At 52.6% G+C, this 21,033-nt stretch overlaps 1 protein-coding gene across 1 annotated transcript in view; it reads left to right on the top strand.

The window, feature by feature from the left end:
* The first annotated feature begins 5,169 nt into the window (after positions 1 to 5,169).
* The window catches only part of ARID1A (AT-rich interaction domain 1A), a 55,141-nt gene continuing 39,277 nt past the window's right edge, over positions 5,170 to 21,033 (top strand). Inside the window, exon 1 of the mRNA XM_082296591.1 lies at positions 5,170 to 6,726. Within this exon, the coding sequence (XP_082152717.1) occupies positions 5,635 to 6,726 (1,092 nt within the window). The 5' untranslated portion in view covers positions 5,170 to 5,634. The remainder of the gene's footprint in view (positions 6,727 to 21,033) is intronic.

The raw sequence follows: 21,033 nt of genomic DNA, 5'->3' as shown, positions 1-21,033 counted from the left end.
TGTGAACCCCTTGGAAAATTCCACTTCCTGCCCAGCACTGCGTGTCCTTGGGTCTCTCACTCATTCCCATGCACTTAACGAGGGATTTCTGCCTCAGGCTACCACACCAACTTTCTAAATAAATGCCGCGCACACTCGAGCTCGGTGCTCTGCAGTTAATCTCAGCCCAGCACCAGCTCCCTCTCCTCTCTTCCTACTTCCCTCCATTTTATTTCTCCGCTGGTTTTTCTCTTCAGCAGACTCCAACTCTCTCTCCTGCTGAACTTGCCGGGAACAAAAGGCTCCGTTCCCGATCCAGCCCGCAGTTGCCGTGAGAAACTTCCTCGCCAGCGCTGTCTGTCGCTCCGCTCTCCCTCCCTCGCTCCCTCCCTGCCTCGGGAAAATGGCAGTGCAAGAGCTTGATGAAAAGGGGGGAAAAAACCTTCTTTCTCAGCGCCTGCCTCTCCCGCAGCAACCCCCCTCCCCAGTCGTGACGCCTGAACTCAAACTTCTCTAGAAATACACTTTAGGAGGGTAGATATTCACGGGAGGGGACCAGTGGGGTATTTTTTACACCCCACTGAAAAGAGGCGCCGAGGTGGGGGAAAGGCTTTTTCCAGGCAGAACCTGCTGCTGACCCCTCCCGCACGGCATCGCCGGGTCCCAAGGATTTTGAACACAATAAGTTTTCCTTCAGTGGGAAAATCCAGGCCCAGAGTTCAGATCTTTCTCTTTTTGCAGCTTTAAAAGCCTTTTTTTCCCCCTTTTTTTTTAACTCTTCACAGTGGGGTTCGCAGCAGAACGCGGTCTCTCTGCCAGCCCACCCGAGAGCTCCCAAATCTGCTGGGATTCAGGGAAAACAGACGGTTGGCTCCGGATCCAGTGCAGGGGTTTTTGCAAACTCCGGTCCGCGTTTTGATTTTCTTTTTTACCCTTTTTTTTTTTTTTTTTTTTTTTTTTAAGTAGATTTACTCTTCCTTCCCCGAGCGCACCGGAGCGCCGCTGTCCGAGGGCAGCCGGGGTGCACCCCCGGATATAGAATAAACGGGGGTTCGTCTTTCCCTGCACTTCATTATTGTTTTCCTCCCCTTCCCGATATCCCCCAATTTTCCCTGGAATTACTAAATTCCATCTCCAGCCTTATTTTCACTGCAGGGTGAGAGCTGCTCTTCTCGCTCAGGCCCGAATCCGCACACACGTGCCCCCAAAACTTGCGCTGTCCCACTTTTCCCCCCGCTCGGGTGGCTCGGGGGCGGGCCGGGGGCGTGGGGCGTGGGACACGCGTGGCACCAGCCCCGGTTGCCCCCGGCCCGCGGGGGTCGCGCAGGATGCGCGGGGGCTGCGCTCCCGCGTCCCTTCCCCTCCGCAAACTCCGCTTCGCTTTTTCCTCCTCCTCGCCAGTGCTGCTAAAATAATGCATTTCCTCGAGTCAGGCCGAGTCCACTTTCCTGCCTTAAAATGCATCCAAAGTTTCGCAGCTCGCTGTCAGATGTCACCAGCGGGCTCTCGCGGGGCGGCCGAGCCGGGGGCTCGCTCCCTGCCCGGGGGAAACCTGGCGTGGGAAGCAGCAAAACCCCTGGAAAATCCACGCCTGCCTTTGAGCTGCTGCATTCAGTGAAGGGACAGAGTTACCTTCGGCTGGCACTCACAGCGCAGAGCCATTGTGTCTCCCCAGAAAGGGAGATTATACAATATTTTAGCATTATTTTGAAGTGGGTAAATGAGCGTTGTCTCACATGATGCCCAGCAAACAAATATTTCAAATAATATCAATCTTAATGGTGATGGAGCCACGAGGAGAGCGCTTAACCCAGATACAACAGCAGCTAAAACACTGCAAGGAATAGGCTGGGCAAATATAAACATATTGACAGGAAATGTGATTTTCTTTAGCAAAAACCCTGTAAGAGAAGCTGAGGTACAGCCAATAACCCTCCTGACTCCATTCCATCTTTTGCAGGGCGCCCCATGAGTTATAATAGATGGGTCTCTTGTTCTCGGGTCCGGCGTGCACATCTCAGCACTCTCGGTGCAATGGAAGAGCATCCTTCCCCACACAGCCACATCCATTCCTCCCCAGCTCCCTTCGCTCTGCCTTGGTTGCGCTTGTTCAGACTTTATCACGGGAGCTGCAGCCGATTCCGGCAGCCGGGATCCAGTCCGTGTTTGTAGCCAGGGAAAGGCTGGGATAATGATAACTTGTGTGTGTGCGAGCTGAGCCGAGGCAGCGCTGACTTTAGTCCGGTTTCCATGTCAACGATTCAGTCCATATTTGCCATCACACAGTTGGCAGAGCCCGATTTTTTTTTTTTTTCGTGGAGGGGGGAGACACTACTCCTGTTTCTAGTACTCTAATCTAGACCAGGTTTCCTAAACTGCCTTAGTGCTGGGTTAAATGGCACGGCCACCTTCATGAAGGAGACTTCCAGTCAGGAGGAGCCGGCGCGGTGGCGGTGGCCTGCAGTGCCATGTGAGCGCTGGTTTCCCAGCCTATCTGAGAGCCAGGAGCCGGGCCGGGCTGAGGGAAGCGTGCCCAGCACTCGGGGACATGAGGAAGGGAGCACGGCCGCCGCTGCCGAGCAGGGATGGCTCCGGCCGGGAAAAGTGTGGATGTGCCGCAGGGAAAAGTCGCTGCCGGTCCCGATGGATGGCCGCTACATCCCGGGACAGCGGGACTGGCGGGAGGATTTTCAGCTCTTAGGTGGCAATGTTGTTAAGAACTGTGCTGTCATCTGCTTCCCAGTCCTCATGGCTGGGAATTCACTGAATGCCTCAGTATTGAGTAAAGTGCCAGGGCCTCATTGATGAGGCGTATTCCAAAATCTGCTGCAGCTTTCACAAACATTTGGTAAAGTGAGTGTCTCCTCATTGTGTGGGTGGCTGGGGAATCCAGGCTGCTTTTCACATTACTATCAACACCGGGTTTCATAGTCTGACATAGCGCTCCTTGAAGGGGGTTCCAAAAGACGGACACAGGTAGAGAGAGATGTGAGCACGGGATCTTTGCCTGCATGCGCCCAAGCTGCTTCCCTGGCTCCTGAAGTGAAGTGGTTAAACTTTTGGTGATGCTCAGTGAGATGGTGGGGCTTTGCTCCCTGAAGTAGATGTAGCTTTGGGGTTGGGCAGGTGGGTGCTTGGGTTGGTTCTGGGATTAAATGGCAGAATTCTCTCCAGTTTGTGCTTTTTAAAGTTTAGTGCAAATGAAACACCCAAGGAACAGTGTTTTGGTGCTGTGGGGCACCATGGACATTAACAGAACCACTGGATTTCACTTTTGAGAGTCCAGCCTGATACTGGAGGAAAGTTTTCCCCCTCTTCGTCTTTGTCTTTCCAGAACCCAGGATTTCATCAAATAACTCTTCTGAAGAGATGATGTAGATCAATTTTTGTTCTAGCACATTCCACAATTTCCGAACACTTCTGAAGAAGAATATCTTGGTGTTTTTCCTTCCCTGTGGTCCACACACATACCTCACTAAAGCCACAGAGCCTCCCATGTGAGATTCTAGCATTGTACTGGGGCTCCAACCCTCGTGAAAGCCTTGAGCACCATCACAATACCAGTATCATCATTTATTACCCATTTTTCCCTAATAGTTTATTTACAGCTGTGGAGAAGGACCGACCAGCCAATCTGCTGGATGGGATCTGCTCTGTGTTGCACAGTCAACTCTGCTTTGTTTGAAGCCTGAGGGGCAGTTTGTTGCTCTAGAAAACATTTAGAATTTTGCTATTTATCACCATATCCCGCCTTCCCTCCCACTTTCCAGCTTTGGAATAACCCCTTTTGTTCCACCACCTGCACTCTAGATGGTAAATATTTTATATTATAAGTTTTATAATAGGTGTGAGGGCTGAGTTGCTGTCAGTAGACACTGACACCTTCACTTGATCCCCAGCAGGCACACGGTGCTGGCAGGGACCCAGTCCCGCTGCCCAAGGCTTTGCCTCCTGCGCTGGACTCGCGTTTGCCCAGTGCCACCAGTTCCAGCGGGATTCCTTGTGGTGTGTCCCGCTGGGTCCTGGGCTGGGGCCGAGCCCTGTTTGTTGTCACTGCACAGGGGTTACTTCTGCCGCATTATCTGTTCTGCGGTGATGTTCTAAAATGGCAGTCTCAGACCTCAGAGTCTCTTTTGACTCCCCACCCACTGTTTTCTGATGTTTTTTCTTGTCTTAAAGTTGTATTTACTTCAACCTCACTTCTTCAAGTATTTCCATATTCCAGAGGAACACCAGTATGTGGGACCCAGGCCTAACCCATACCATGCCTGCAATTTTTACCAGACATCCATGTCCCAGTTTCTACGAACTAGGTGTTTATAACCCCAATAACTGATCTTTTTGTCCCTCCCACGGCCCGCTGCAGCCCTGCACCATCTGAAGGAAAACAGGCAGGTTCAGACCCTGGCACAGGTCAGGCTGTGACCAGGACGGCGCTCCAGGTACATTGCTCTCCTCCCTCCTCCCGCTCTGCCAAGGCCTCCGGGATGGAGGAGGTGGGAATCTGGGTCTGAAAGGGTTGCAGAAGAGCATGGCCTAATTCCCAGTTCACCTCTTGACAGCCGGGGAGCTCCAGCACGGCGTTAGGTTCTGATTGCCAGCGCATCCTGTCCCATTGCCCAACGTGTTGTGTCTAGACGCGCTCAGGTGGTTTTGGATCTGGGAATTCCTGGTTCCGTGCCCACCGCCCTCGCCTTGGCAGGAGCGGGGAGCCGGACTTTCTTGGATTGTCCGCGCGTGCAGTCACAGCCCTGGCGCGCCGCCAACGCCTTTTCCAGAGGGACACGGCCAAGCGGAGAGGAAATGACAACCGCTAACAGTTCGCAGAGGGCTTAATTCTAAATGGAATTTCTAGGGACAAAGAAGAGGCGCTTCGGTAACCCACGGGCAGAAACCCCAGGGCCGGAGCCGCCGAGCGGCCAGCACGCCCCCGGAGGGCTCCGGCCGCGGGACATCGCCCGCTGGCCCCGGGGATCGCCCCGGGCGGCTCCGGCCGCGGCGGGGGAGCGCTGCCCCCCGGCCCCCGGCTCCGCCGATCCGCCGCGGGTTTTGCGGGCGGCAGCTCCGCGCCGGCGGCGGCCGGGGCCGGCCCGCTCCTCCTTTGTGACGGGGGGGAGGCTCCGCTCCGGGCCGGGCTGCGCTCCGCTCCGGGTTTGGCAGGCGGCCGCGGCGCTGGGTAAAATGGCAGCGCTGAGCCTCGTGTCGGACTGAGCCCGCTCGGCCGAGCAGAGTCGGAGCTCGCCCAGCCCGGCCCCGCCGCCGCTCGGCCCCGCTCCGGGGACGGCGCCCGCCCGCCCGCCGTGTCCCCCCCCCCTCCCTCCCTCCCGCCTCTCCCGCACCGGGAGCCCCGTCCCGGGTCCCCCCCCACCCCCCCTTTCCTCCTCCTTCCCCCCCACTCCCTCCTCCTCCCCTTTCTCCGCCGGCTGCAACCGAGGAGGTACAGCGGGGCCAGGCCCCGGGAAGCCCAGCCCAGCGGAGCCCTCCCCGCCTCGCCGAGCAGGCCGGGGGGGAATGAGCCCCCGCTGCCCTGAAGAGCCGCCCGCCGCCGCCTGAGCGGGGAGAGCAGAGCAGCGAGGCCTCACGCCGGCCGGCCAGGCAGGGAGCAGCTCGGGGGGACCGGTCCGGGGGGGTGGCCGGGTGGGGAGGGGGGGGATCATGGCTGCTCAGGTCGCCCCCGCCGCCGCCAGCAGCCTGGGCGCCCCGGCTCCATCCGAGCTGAAGAAAGCGGAGGCGCAGCAGCGGGATTGTCCCCCGGAGGAGGCGGGGGGTGAGGCGGCGGCGGCGGAGCGCGGCGAGAAGCAGGCGGAGAGCGAGGGCCCGTCGGGGAAGGAGCTGCAGGACGGGGCCGAGAGCAACGGAGGGGGCGCAGGGGCCGAGTCCGACCTGAAGAGCTCGAACGGGAACCCGGGCCCCAGGCCCGCCGCCGCCGCCACCCTGAACAATAACCTCCCGGAGCCGCCCGGTGGCGGCGGCGGCGGCAGCGACGGGGTGGGGGCGCCGCAGCCGCCGCCGCCGCAGCAGCAGCAGCCGCCCCCTTCCCACCCGGCCGCCTTGCCCCCGCCAGCCTACGGCTTCGGGCAGCCCTACGGCCGGGGCGCCGCCGCTGCCTTCCACCAACATGGCGGACAACAAAGCCCTGGCATGGCAGCGCTGCAGAGCGGGGGCCTGGAGCAGAACTACCCGGGGCCGGCGGGAGCCCCCGCGGGGCCGCCCCCTCCGCAGAACTCGCACGGCGCCGGGGCCGAGCACGGCTTCCCCAACCACCAGTACAACTCCTACTACGCGGCCGGGCGCAGCGCCGGCTCCTACCCGCCTCCCCCCCAGGCCTACGCCCTGGGCTCCCCCCGGGGCTCCGCGCCGCCGGCCGCCAAGTCCCCCGCGGCCGCCGCCGCCGCCGCCTTCCAACAGCAGCAGCAGCGCTTCGGGGTCATGGGTCCCTCGGCCGCCGGCGGCGCGGGAGGAGGGGGCACCACCCCGCAGCCCACGGCCACCCCCACCCTGAACCAGCTCCTCACCTCCCCCAGCTCCGCCCGCGCCTACCAGGGGTACCCCGGGGGCGACTATAGCGCCGGGCCGCAGGACGGGGCGGCCGCCGCCAAGGGCGCCGCCGACATGGTCTCGCAGTACGGCGGGGGCAGCGGCCAGGGCTGGGCAGCGGCCGGCGGGGCCCCGCCGAGGAGCCACCACGCGCCCATGAGCCCCGGGAGCAGCGGCGGCGGGGGACAGAGCCTCGGCAGGAGCCAGCAGGTACCGGCCGGGCCGCGCGGGGCGGGCGGGCGGGGGGGGGGAAGGTCCGGGCACGGGGCCGGGCGGGGGGCGCGGGGCTCGGGGTGGCGGCGGCGGCTCTCCCGCGGGTTCCCCCCGCCGGGCCGGCGCTGCCGGGCGCTGCCATTGTCTGTGCTGCTCGCTCGCTCTAAAATGGCTGCCTCGCCGCCTTCCCTTCCTCCTCCTCCCCGGCCTTTGTGCGGGGCTCCCAGGCCGCCGCCGCCGGGCTCCCCGCCGCCCCGGGGGGCTCTGCCGGGGGGCCGCGGGTCGGGGCGGGCGGCGAGGGCCCGGCCGGGCCGGGCGCGGGGGCCGGGGCGGCGAAGGGCGCGCCCGGGACAAACGCGTGGCCCCGGCAGCGCCGCCGCCTTCCCGCGGCCCCGCGACCCCCGGCGCCCCCCCGGGGGGGTCCCGCGGCGGGGTCCGGCGGAGCGGGCAGGGCTGCGAGGGGCCGGCGGGGCCGCGGGGCCCGCGGGGCGGGCGGAGGGGCCGCGGGCCGGGGCGGGAGCGCTGGCGGGGAGCTGGGCGATGGGAGCAGCGAGTGCGGATCGCTTGGGTTTGGGATTTGAATTATGGAGGTAAAATCCTTCTGTCAAAGCCAGGAGACAGTTGGTCTTAGGTTGACATCCCATCTGTGATCTGATTGGCTCCCCATCCCCTGCTCTTGGCCATTTATAATTGCCTCTGATGTAATGGTACAACCATCCTGATGAGCTCATAAACTTCCACACTCGCCTCCTCCGCCAGCCCCGGGACGGGGTAGCCCCGCGCCCCTCTCCGCATCCCCCCGGCGTGACCTTGAGCCCCGCATCCCTCTGCCCCGTGCCCCGGACAGAACGGGAGGCGAGGGCACTTTGTTTGTACCTTGGGTTTATTTTCCTTGTGATGTTGGGTTCAGCCTGGAATAGAGTCTGTGTTGTCGGAACGGTGGCAGGACTGCTTCGCACAATGGGCTTGCTGTTTATTTTGGTTATGTGACTTTCCCCTTGGTATAAATGATTTCTTTGATGGGTCTGAGGATGCATTTGTTCCTGCCTGGTTTTGGCCCTTTTCAAAACTGGGGCTGTTTGGGTTCTTTATTAGATGGGAGCATGTGGGGGGTTCTGGGGTGTCTTACAGCCTGAAGAAGGAAAAAAATCCCCAAACAACCAAACAATCAGAACCAAACTTGTGGCCAAAATGCTGAAATTGGTCAGTTACCAAGAATTACCAATTTACAGTCAACAGAACTGTGATACAGGACAGGAGCCTCCAGCTGTGTGTCTTAGGGCACGTTTTGACTTATTTTGAGTGAGAACTGATGTTTCCTTCCCCCCCATAAATACAGGCACTTCCTAAAGACGTTCAGGTGCTGGTTGTGGTCGGGCTCAGCAATGTCACAACTCTTCGCTCTTCTGAGGAGTGAAACTAGGAACAGCAAGCCTAAGGATTGTCTTTATTGTTGTACGTGTAGAATTCCCTCTTTACTGGAATAGGAATGGCCGGGAAACGTGCAAAGGAGAAGGCAGTACAGCATCAGACATTTTAGATACAGGGAGAAGACGTGCTGGTGTCTTTATCTGAAAGCCTTGATTAAAACCAGGTTCCTTTCTGTGCTCAGACTTGCATCTCCAAGGCCTGTGGTGTCCTCGTGCAGGACTAAACTTCCCTTTTCATTCTGTGTACCTTGCCCCAACTTCAGGCCGCGGTTGGAGACATTTGATACCACGTAGGGTGACCTGCAGCCTCCAGAGCTTCCCTTCTTGCTCAGGACTTCTGCACTGATCTGAAAACTTCTCAACTGTTTGTGCCTTGATTACCGAAGGCACCCTCTGCTGCAGCACCTGGAATGGCTGGATTGGCTTTTCTGTCAGGTTGGAATTCTGCTCTCCCAGAGAGCAGATCCGCTCTGCTGGGGCCATCAAACATCCAGTGGTGACTGCTAGTGAGTGTTGGAGCATCCTGAGGGAAGGTCTCAGCTACTTGGGAATATGTTCCTGTGTTCCATGGATGCGAGTACAAAGTGCTTACTTTGTATATCCTGAGAAATCTCAATTTAGATAAAATGTGTACTAAAAGATGGAGTCAGGTTGAACTTCTCAGGTGTTTCCCTGCAGTTCACTTCTGTCAGTGTGCTGGTACAAATTTGTAAAAGGAGCTTATTTTGTCTTGGAAAATGAATTTCACTTAATTCCACGAGCTGCTGACACAGTGAATTAAGAATACCTGAGTAAGTAGTCCCATAAACTGGAATGATTAATGAATAGTTGTTCTGAGAATTAGTTGGACTTGAGGAAGGACAAACATTGAATGTAAAAGGTAAACCAGCAACTCCTTCATCCCAAAACCCAAGTGACTTTCCCCCAGTCCTTTTTGTGCCAAGGATTATTGGACTTAAACTGACAATTCCTTTTTTCTGCCGGAAAAAGAAAAGAGCAGACGTATCTAATGAAAAAACCTTCCACGTGTCATCTGTGCTGCCCACAAGTAAATATTGATTAGTAATAATACTCCAGCCCTGAATTACAGCCTCCTGTGCTGTGTACTTCTAAATTCCCTGGATTAGGAGAATTTAAAGCTTTGTGTCTTCTCTTTGTCTTGCACAGCGATGAGCAGAGCGGGTACTTCCCACCCAACTCCTGAGAAACTCTGGGAAAGCAGAGCAGAGGGCGACTCACCTGAGAGAAACCTCCCAGGGAACATCTCCTGGTGCAGGCCGGGAGAAGAGGATGTGGGAAGAGCACACTTGGGTATCCTGGGAGTCACGGGACCTGAGTTTGGGGATGAGGAGCAGGATGGTGCCTTTGACCCCTGGTACTCTTCAGGAATTCTGAGTGATGCCGTCACGAGGGTTTCGTCACTTTGCTCATCAGGAAAGGCCACGTAATTTCTGGCGTGAAAGTTGTTTGGGTGGAATGTTCCCTGCAGTGAGAGGAGTGTGTAGTCACACCACAGAGTTACACAGGGGTGGCTCCTGTGTGTAACCCTGATGGACGCTTCACCCACAGCCGGTCCGAGAGAGGAGATGCTGAGTGGGAGCCCAGGGAAGACAAGGATGCTCTGTGGTTTTGGGGACTTTGTGTTTTTCCCAGATGATCTTTCTAGCTGGCGAACACAGAGCAGGATCAGGAGATCAGGATGGCTGATTTGTGGTGTGTGGGATGAGAAATCCGTGGTTTGCTGTGGGAATGGCTTGTAAGAAGCTAGGCCAGGGATCCTGGATTTCAGTTTTTCCAGCTCTCCCATGGATTTGTTTCCACCTGCTTCCCCTCAGAGCACGTAGCAGCTTTTAGTAATACACCAGTTTTCCCAGGGTCTTGGGATTTAAAGGAAACTGCTTGGGAGAAAGGACTTCCCTGCCTTTAATAGATGGGCATTTCTCAGGCTTTGGCTACAACAAAGCGTCTCCTGTAATGGGAGAACTCTTTGGATCACATTAAACATTGACATCTTGGATAACCTCCCCATAGGTGCACCGGCATCTCAAGGCCTCTGTTCTAAGTTCAGTGAAAGCAGTTTAAAAATTATATGTTAATTAAAAAAAAAGCTTTTGGGCCTTTTGCCATACAATAGCTATTTTTTGTTGACTTTGATTCCGACTTTAGTAGCGAGTGAGGCATGAAAAACGTTGTTGGAAATATGGTTTTTAAGCTAAATTGGCACCAAAAGGCACTGTGCTGCCAGTGAGCTGCGATGTCTTGGAATGGGAAATTGGGACCTGGCTCCTCTTGGCTCGTGGTTTTTCCTTGCTTTGGATTGTAATGTCAGGAGCCCTCGAGTTGTGCGTTGTGCACTGGAGCTTTCCAACAAAAAGGAGAGTGGTGCATCTCCTTTCTCTGAATGAGCGATTTTAGGACTTGGCTGTCTTAGAAAAAGCAGGAAAATTGTGCTACTTGGATTTTGTTGGTAAAATCTTGTTAATTCTGGTGTGGACACTGGAGGTTTTGCTGCTTCATCTCTTTTAAACAGTCTGAAGTAAGCCAGGAGTTGCCTGATTCTCTTAAAATCTCTCATTTTCTGCACTACTATCTCCCTGATGCCCAGTTTGGAGGTGTCCAGTGTTTCCAGGCAGGATGTGTGTGGGATACAGGACAGTAAAACTCAGTCCTCACTCTCAGCTGGAGCTTTTACTTTCCCCTGCCCTTATCACCACCAGTTTACTGGGAAACCTGGGACAAACCTCTTCAGTGTTGTGGTGATGTGGGGTCAGCAAGGCTTGCCTACAGTTTTTAATGAAGTTTAATTAAATTGCCCTGTGAATCCTTATTTGTTTTCTGGGCTAGGGGAGGGTTTCTCCCTATGGTGTCCCTCTTGTAGCCATGTTGTTGGTTGCAAGACAGAGCTTTGGTTTCTGAAAGGTTTTATGTTTGACTTTTGGGCCTTTTTTGGGGGGCTAGAATACTTAGTAGTTTCCTGAAACTGTCCAGTTTTATTCCTTTTACCTGCTACAACTTCTGTGTCCTGTTTCTGAAAACAGGAAAACTTTGTTTTCCCTCAACAAGCAGGCAGAACTTCTTCCCTGCTCTTAAATAATATTAGAAACTGGGGTGGGGGGAGGCAGGACAGTCAGATGCTCTGTTGCAAAGCTCTTTGTACGGGCTTGGTGTGTTCATAATGCTTTGGGTCTTTTCTGTTGTCTCATTTGAGGGCTCTGGTGAGTGATTCCTGTGTTACAGACGTATCACACGTTCCATGAGGGCTGTATTAAAAATCCCAGCAGCTTTCCTTCAGAGAGAAAATAATGTCTAAAATTAGGCTTAATAGTGCAGCTGTTGGTTTTATCTGTTACCTCATACACGACTTTTCCACCTCTTTTCTCCCTTACTCTTTTCAAAGGAACGCCACCAACTGGAAGTCCAGCTTTTACCCTCTGCATCTGTGCTCTGGATAATTAAAATATTAGAGGAGGAAATGCCCTTTCCAGTTCTTATGCTGTGTATTTAAAATTCTTGGGCTAGTGAGTCTGATTTCTTCTTTGAATTGCAACTCCTGTGTGATGGATTGCTCTGGGGAAAAGCTTGCCAGCAGTGCCATTGCCCAATTCCTGCCAGGAATGCTGGAAACTCTCAAGGAGCAGCAGCAGCAAATGTGGTTTGGGGGGATGGAAAAGATAAGCTTGTCAATATTTATCCTCTTGCTTTTTCCCTCTGGAATGGTCCTTAAACCATCAGTAAGGGTGGAAAACAGTATTTCCCCTTTTGCTCTGGTGGGAGAGAAAGGAAGGATACTTTCCTGCTGGGAAAAAAATGTTTTTGAGAAGTCCTACAAAAGTTTTTTTTTTTTTTGTTGTGTGCTGACTGCAAAAAGTTCAGTCTTTTAATTTATACACGGGCAGTGGGAAAACTGGACTGGATGTCTGTTAGCCAGAGCCATAAATCTCCAGCTGGAAGTGAGTGACAGGTGGGATGGGAAGAAAAAAGCTGTTTTTTTGGCACATTGGAACAGAACTGCTTGGGCTGTGTCCGAGTCCCTCCTGCCCGCCAGCTCCAGGGTGGCACCAGGGGAGCTGCTGCCTGCTTGGTTCCACTGGAAGAGGAGGGGAGTTCCTCTCCTGGAGATAAACCATGTGTCCTTTTTTGGGGCTCAGGAGGACCACCCTGTACCCATCAGTCGAGTCCAGGAAAATTCCAGTCCCAAACTGAACATCCTCTCTGCCGTCTGGAGATGCTGCTTAGGGCTCTTCAGGGCTGAAGCTCTGTCGGAGCTGGGTTTCAGGCAGCCTTTTGTTTCTCCCTCTTAAGCAGGGGTGGAACGTGGGGTCTGAATTCCCACAGTGACTGTTCCTCAGCAGCTGAGATGCTGCTGTGGGAACTTTGGGAAGAGCTGAGGCGCCAGGGCTGGGAAGGGTGGAGAGTGGAATCTGGATCCTCTGAGGCTCATCCTGTGTGTGACACCAGCTTCCCTCCCTGGCTTCAGCTGAACGGGTCGAGACCCTTTTAACGGAGCTCTGTGCTTAAAGCAGTGCCCAGGCCTGGAACAGGAGGAGCTGCTTCTCCCAGGACTGGGCTCCTGTATGTATTTTACCAGTTCATGTCCTGATCAGACATGGATTAATCATGGATTGGCCCATGGGTGACGGAGGGGTTCCCATTCCTGACTCTTCGTGCACCTGCACTCCCAGTGTTGTAGCTCAGCAGTTCAGTCCTGCAGCTTGAGCAGTTCTGGGGGTTTTTGCTCTACATCAAGAAGAGCATTTCCAGGTTTGCCACAGTGTCTTTCTGGAGTATTTCTGAGTTGTAAGTGACAGCGAGTGTTTACACAACGTGGGCATGAGTTCTCTGTAGTGAACTGTAAAGGATGCTGCATAATGACAGGTAAACTTAATAAAAGTTGCTTTGGAATTTCTCAGCAAATACTTTTTTTTGCTCAAGATGTTCAGAGTAAAATGTAGCTGGAGTCTAACTTCTAATCGTGTTCTTTTTATTTTTCTGGGAGAAAAAAGGGACAAAAGCGTGTAGGATCAAATAAAGGGATTGGTTAATTCAGTTAATGTGGCAAAGAAATATCTTTATGAGAGGGTGAGAGAGTGGAGATAGTATGTTTGTCTTAATTCCTATGAAATTCCGGTGAAAAATCAGTTTGTGTAAATACCTCCAAAAAAACTGCTGCTCCATTACAGTTGTTGGCATTTCATGTGATAACCAGCATGTCATTATTTCCTTAAGCCAGCTCTGGTAATTGAAACTCTCTCAAGGACAAATTCAATTGCTATTAACTTTCTTTCTTTTTTTTTTTTTTTTTTTTTTGGGTAACTTCCTCTCTCTCCTGGATAATTAACGTTAAGCCTAAATTGGTCCAAGAAGCTCCGGGTTAGACGCAGGCAGTCGTTTTTGGGAGCCCTGATGCAGCTGGTGGAACAGAGCCTGCTCCTTGTGCTGGTTTTGTGGGTGCTTGGCCATGTGGGTAGCCAGAGGGGACCAAAGGTGATTTTTGTTTTGGTGGGATGTGATGGGGATGTCCTGGATGTGGCTGGGAGGAGGCAGCGTTGCAGCAGCTGAGGCCAAAGGTGGCCCTTCCTGCCGCTTACGACTTTCCATCCTGAGAGATTCTGAGACTCTTTTCTCAAAGAGAAATTCTTGAAGTTGGGAGGGCTCTGGAATTTCCCCCCCGGGGAGGATTAATGGGTTAAAGAAGTACTTTCCCCCCCTCCATTCACTTGTGAAATTTCATTCAGGTTTGACTAAGAGAAACCCTGAAAATTACCATTTCCCTTCTGATGTCAGCACGTCCTGGCACCCTGCCTGTGAACAACCAGCAGGAATGTTTGAAAACCTGGGCCCAGGCCACAGCTCCAGCTGTACCTCAGGCCAGCCGGGGGCTCTGGGAGCGAGCCGGGGGTTTGTACCTGCTCACCCAGCACTGTGGACATGAGGCACAGGAGAGGGAGGGACCTGCTCTGGAAATGGCCATTCTGGTTTGGGTTTCAGCGTTGAATTTGATCATTTTGGTGAGGAGAACGTGCAGTGTGGGCTGTGCTGCCTGGCAGATCTCGCTGTCGGTTCCTTGCCTGCGTTTTCTGTTTGGTGATGATGTTCTCTGTGTTGAACAGAGATCTGGAGGTGAGCTGGGAAGGTCACCAAGCCCCCGTGTCCTGCTCCAGGGCAGGGTCAGCTACGCCTGGGCACAGGCCACACAAACACGGTGGAGCTGCCTCTGTGTCTCAGCGCTTTGCTGCCTGGAGCACTGGACATTAGGGGAAATAATCCAGCTCAAATCATGTTAATTGAATGTCTCTTGTCCTGGTCTCTCCAGGTGTGGAGAGCAGAGGCAAAAGTGCACAGTAACTCGCTCTTAAATGCGTGGCTTTGTGCCTGGCCTCTGTTTCCTTGAGATAAAATCCCTGGTTACGTTGCAAAATGTCTCCCTTTGCTTCCAGGTTGCTGTGGGAATTGTGTTGGAGGGGTTGGACTGTCCTGCTTTGCCACCTGAACTCTGCCAGGGTCCCGGGCTCACTCTGCTCTCTGTGGGATCCTTCCTGGAGGCTTGTTTGGAGCTTTGTACTTCAGAACAGTCTGGTGATGGATTTAAAGTCCAAATGAGTGTAGGACTATGCACCCTGCGCAAGTTTAGGAGGAGAGTCTGGTACTCATTAACTCTGTGTAAATAATTAAACCAGTGCCAGGCTGGAGGTGGTCTCCCCTCAGCCCTTGTGGAAGGCTTTGAACAAAAGTTCTTACCTCCGTGCAGGAGATCCATTGAAACGGTGAAAGTGAATTAGTTAAAACTTGATTTTCTTTTCTCTTTAGATTATCTTTGACTTTGGGGCTTGCATGGCTAATCAAGGAAAAGACTTCCCATTCAAGGCCAGTTTACCGAGTGTGATCACGTGTTCCAGAAACTGCCTTTTTTATGTGCTGTGGCTGCACGTGTTGTCTCGATGTTCTCAGGAGTCCTGCACTCCTGCCCCTCGGACTGCGTGGGTGGGGGGTTTTATTTTTTTATTATAAAAAACCCCAAACTCATTTACTTACTGTTCTGTTGGGCACTTGTGGTGATTGCAGTGCTTTGGACCTCCTGGGAAGGACTCGGGGCAGCTGCTACGTATGGCCGAGTTGAACATTAGTTATTTTTTTTTTAATTATACCTGGATAATTGGACAGTGTTTTGATAGGAGGCATTTAAGTATCAAAGTGTCTCAAAGTCTTTCAGTTATTGTGGCAGACCAGCGAGGCTTGAACAAGGAGTTTTCCATGTTTTGGAAGCCTTTCCCTGGCTCTGCACCCTGCAAGTGGCAGAGAGGCGCTCGAAACTATAGCTCAGAATCCAGGTTAATGCCCTCACTGCCTGATCAGAACTTCTCTCTGGGCATGGGGTTACACCTAGAACAGTTTTCACAGGATCACAGCTTGGAAGGGGCCTCTGGAGATGTCCCAGTTCAACCCCCTGCCCAGGCAGGGTCACCCAGAGCAGGTGACACAGGGTGGGTTTGGGATGTCCCCACAGAGGGAGACTCCAGTCCTCCCTGGGCAGCTGTTCCAGGGCTCTGCCCCCCTCATGGAAAGAAGCTCTTCCTCATGTTGGGGTGGAACTCGTGTTTTATTTTATGGCCATTGCTCCTTGTCCTGTCACTGGCACCATCCTCTTGACAGTTTTCTCTGGTTTAAGGAAAAGTTGTCTTGATGGAAATGTGGTTTCCAGCAGCCTGTGGGGAGAATGTGGCTCCCCTGGAACGGGGCACATTGGTGGGGAAGGGACTTTCGGGGAGAGTGAGAGTGTTGGCATAAAACCCACTCTTACTCAGCTCATGCTCCAGAGAAGCAAGAACCCTGACTGGCTGCTGTCTGCTCTTGGATGTTCAAGAGACACTGACAGACTGATCCTATCCCAAATTATCCTGTCTGCCTGTACTTGAAAGATATTTCTGAACCCCTTCCCTGTCCTTCCTGCTCAGTTCACAGGCCATGATGGCATTGCAAAAAGCTGCTTTCCACGTTAATTGTGATTGATTACCTTGCAATCTGGGACAAGATTTCCTTTGAAAAGCTATATGCTGATTTGGTGTCAGGAATTAAAATCAGATGAAGTGATTAGTGTTGTATGAAACATCCCAGAGCAATCGAGTGCTCCTTGGTTTTCAGCTGTTTTCTGGCCCTTAACCCTTCCCTGCCTTTTCCTTGGAGTGAGGTGCTAAATCTGCTGCCCCACGCTCAGGTGAGTAACTCAGCCAGGGTCTTGTACCAGGAGAGCCAGGTGTAATTTGCTGCTGAGCCTCAGAGCATGGATTTACTGGCTTTAGTGATGAATGTGGAGTGTGTTGGAAGTGCACTGTGCCAAGGCCACGGCGCTGCTCCCGCAGAGTGGGGAGAAGGAGTTAAGGTGAGCTTTACGTCTGATCACTCTGTAAATGGCAATAAACTGCTCAGAGTTGTCACTGCTGTCAAGGTGCAGTCATGTCTCATCTTCCTTTCCTCATATGAGTTGTCTTACAGTTTCTTGTTATACCTGTTCCTGGAACCAGTGAAGACTTTGCAGCGTTGGCTGTTCCTCCTCCCCCCATGGCATTGGCACAGTTGGGAGTTCTTGTATCTTCTCCCCAGCTGCCAGCACACGCTCCTCTTAACTCGCTAAGCAACTCCCCACGTTGTTCATTCTGCCTGGAAAGAAATCTGGATTTTTCTGGACGGAGATGAAATAAAAGCCCAAGGACAGATATGAGTGTGGGGCAACAGACCCAGGCTTCAGAAATCACTGTGAGCAAGGCCTGGTGGGCTTTTCAGAAAAGGTAATTAGTATTTTTAAGTGACAAGGACCTTGCGTCACTCAGGATGTCTGTAGTGAACCTGAATCACGGCGGCCTTGGCTTGGTGAAGGTTCCAGGAGTGTCTTCCCTGCTGTCTGGAGCTGCCTTGGCTGCAGCTCTGAGTTTCTTGCCCACGTAGACTTTGCATCTCCCCCAGCCCCCTCTTCCCAAGGCAGGCACGACAGCCCTGCTTTGCTGGATGCAAATAGCTCGTCTGGGTGTAAATACTGGAGATTGGTTGTGGCTTTGCTGTAAAGTTGCCGAGCCCGTCCTCAGTAAATGCAGATGGTAACTTGTCATTACTGCAATTTTAAATATTTTTGGTTCCGTGGAACTGAAGGGGAGGCTTGAAGGTTGAATTTTAAGGCTAAAATAAGAGAAGGCTCAATAAAATCCGTAAAAATAGCACCCAAATTTGTCAGCTGCTGTAATGACAAGGGAAATAAAGTAACTTTTCTGTTTCCTATTAGCAAAACAAAGCTTTGCTACCTTGTTTTGTGCTGGATACAAAACACAGCAGGGTCAGGAGGGATGAGAGGAGGTTTGGGATTTACTAGGTTGCTTCCTAAGGAGGTGACGCTGGGGCTGGTGCCGGTGCCACGCACAGTGTGCAGTGACAGCTCCTGTACCTGAGGGACTCTTGGAGTAACCAGTGATGCTTATCCTAAGCTCCTGGCTGGGATAGGGCTGTGTCTTGGGGCTCTTAGAGCTGCCTGACCCACGTTACCCCATCCCAAGGCAGGGGTGGTGTCCACTGTGGAGCTGTGAGTTTGAATCCAAGCTGTGGGAGGCGAGGATGTGATGGAGCACAGGGGTTTGTGTTGGCATAACCTGGGATTGCCTTTCTTCCACAGATTCATCCCCAACCTCAGACTTCTTGGATGATTTTGATCTTCCATAATGCACAGTTTTAGATAAATTCAGTCATTCTGCAGGAGCAGGGGAGAGGCTGTGTAATGCTGAGACATGGCTCGGAGCAGCTGCAGGCCCCCACACGCAGCTCCTGTGGAAACCCTGGATGAGAGGGAGCTCTGGGATGAGGCACCTCCGAGAGCTGCAGCTCTCCAAGGACGAGTGTGGCCGTGTCCTCCTCCCTCGTGGTGCTGTGTGTGGTAGGAGAGGTGGGGCTGTGGGGCTCTGGGGTCATTCAGAGCCCTGAGCTGATCCCGGGGGCTCCCCAGGAATGCTGATCCCAGCATGGGAAGGGGTCATGGGAGTTTGCCTGTCCAGTTGAGTCTGTTCAGGCACTGTTTATTCTGGTATAAAATGAGATGAATTTGCAAAGTGATGAGATATTCAAATACAGAGCTTTCAGACAGTGGGTAGAAACCTGTGTTGCTGCATTTTACAGATGAAGATTTACCGGGAACGTGTTCTTAGAAAGGAACCCAGGAGGCTGTGCTGGAGGTGTCTTATCAACTCTGGAGTGTGCACAAGCACCCTCAGATTTCTGTGCAGAAAAGGCTTTTAATGAATTGATAAAACTACCTTTATTCTAGAAAGTAAACTCCAGTGAGCCCTTGCATTGGCTCTTCCTTCAGATGTCCGATTTTGGAAAACATCCCTTGTGTTCAGTAGCAAAAGACATCTGTCCGTGAGATCAGCAGGGCTTGTTTTAAAGGAAGCAGGGGTTACAGGGAATTAGCTGGATGACTGAAGTCTGCCACAGGTTGCATTGTCTGAATGTATTTATGGGGCATCTGGAGCCCTTTCAGGTTTTCAGCGCTGTTTGGAGCAAATATTTTGGGACTCGCTGGTGATGTGGAACAGCTGCTCTCGTACTCCTTGGAGTGAGATCACTTAAGCAGTGGTGACACTGAGTGTAATTCTGCTCCTCCATCCTAGCCCTTCCTCCTCCTGCTTTTTTTATGGCTTGCTCTTGGCCCAGTCCCATTCCTGTGGTACAACACGAGCTCAGTTGCTCCTTCCAGTGTGGAACGGGCTGGAACGGGAGTGCTGTAATGAGACATTTGAGCGTCTTTTTGTTGACTTGCCTCCAGTTCATTAGAGCAGAAGTAGGAGGTTGGCTAAACTTAAAGCCTGATTTAATATGCAGGAAGGAAGTTTCTTTCCATCTTAAAAGGAGCAGCACCTCATTACAACGATCACATGTTCCTTGGGATCATCTCCCATGGAGCTCAGGCACAGTTTTCTTCACATCTTGGTGTTGCTTGGATTTTTGGGAGGAGTCAGCAGTGGCACTTGGGGAATCCTGGGGCGAGCTGGTTGAATAATGTCCTTGTAAAGTGAATTGAAGTCTGAGAGTGAGGGATAGATAGCTAGTTACCTAGTTCTTTGGATAGAAGGAAATTGTATTTTAAATGTCAGTAGGAATTATTGGAGAAATTATATAGAAATCATACAGGGATCTCACAATGTGAATAACAAACTGCATCATCTGACCTTGACTGCCCGGGAAATGCCTGAAAATTTCACTGGTCATCAGCTATTGTACAGGAATCTTAATCCTTTGTTAATTTTGACTGCATTTAAGTCAGTAAATGATGTTTGTCAGAATGTCCTGCCATGGTGTAAGTAGTTGAGATGGAGGGAAAGGGAATGAGTCCTCTGGTTGTTGCCTGATTTTCAGGTGGTGGGGATCCCTTGTGCTGTTTCCACAGGGATGTGCTCTGAGCCTGCAGACAGGAGAGGTGTCCCTGAGGAACCATCGTGGTGCTTGTTGCAGGCTTGGCAGCTTCCCACCCTCCAGTTTTTAATAAAATAAAAAATAACACCAACTCTGCTGTACTTGGGCACGAACACTGTGCTGCTGTCGGGTTATTTCCAGTGAGGCTTTGAGGGGTGACTCTCATTTCACTTCCCCACCACATCGCCTTCTGCTGATTGACTTCTTTCAGGAATAAGATGTTCCATAATGATACATCCTGTAATCAAAACTCTGGTCAGTTTTAATCAATTAGAAGAATATTAGTAAGAGCTGCGCTTTGGAAAGTCCTCTGAGATGTGTGGACTGGGCTCTTGCTGAGAAACGTTAATGGGTAATTACTGGATTGTGTTTAGCAGGGAGATACAGGTCACAGGATGGCTGCTGGGAGAGACTCACTCGTCTTCCTTCCACTGGTACAACTCAGGATCTGGATTGATAGCAGATCTCCCCAAAGAAAGTGATGTAATAAATGATCAAGGAGGGGATAAACATTGAGCAGGGCAGATTTTAGGCTTGCAGGAGCTCCAGATAGAAGCAGGTGACTGAAGTAATGCAGAAAGAGTCCTGTTCTCCTTCTGTGTTGGTGTCATGAGCTTGTTCTGAGGTTGGGGCGTTAGCAGAGGTTTAGAGGAATAGAAAGTGTCTTGGGTCAAACTCTGACCTACTGGAAAAAATCAGAAGAAAAACCAATCTCTTTCTGGTTGCAGAACTGAAACTGTGGAGCAGAGGTCATTTGTTTTGGCAGCCAGACTTTAATCTGCATCGGCCATTGATAATGAGATGATGATACATCACCTCCTGGTTACGTGTCCAAATCCAAGTTAGATTCTGGGATTTGTGGGGGCGAGGGGAGGAGTTTTATTTTTCTGTAGCTTATGTGAAAATGGATTTGTCCTACACGTTTCCAAGGAGTGAGCATTTGTAACCCTGTACTGTATTCCAGAAGTGAGGTTTTGGCACTCCAAGCTTATGGGTGTGAGTCAGAGCACCCCCGCCTGCTTCCTGAATGGAGTGGGGTTCCCAAAGTGATGGGGCTGCCCTGGGGGGAAGGCAAGGAGAGTCCCTGGTGGCACCTGAGCAGGGCCGGCATGGGCTCGGTGTTCTGCCGTGATTGTGCTGAGAGACTGAAGGAAGTCGATAGATTTCTCAAGTTTTAAAAGGGAGGGGAAAAGCAAAAAAGGAACTGCGCATTTCTGTGATGATGTTGTCAGAGAAGCAGGCTTGTTGTTTAAACTGTCCCAGTGAGGTGGTGGATACACCTCATGGAGTGTTTATTACCATGGGGTTTTCAAGGTGTTTTCTTCTGGGGGCATCTTCATGTCCTGCAGGAGGGTCTTTATTTTAGCTTCAGCTTCCCCTGGACCTCCTCTGTCCCTCTTTAAAAGCAGACCACCATGGGAAGAGA

The sequence above is a fragment of the Coloeus monedula genome, assembly GCF_965178545.1.
Source record: "Coloeus monedula genome assembly, chromosome: 24".
NCBI lineage: Eukaryota > Metazoa > Chordata > Aves > Passeriformes > Corvidae > Coloeus > Coloeus monedula.
Note: the sequence above shows the minus strand (reverse complement) of the source record. Positions and strands in the feature narration are given on the sequence as shown.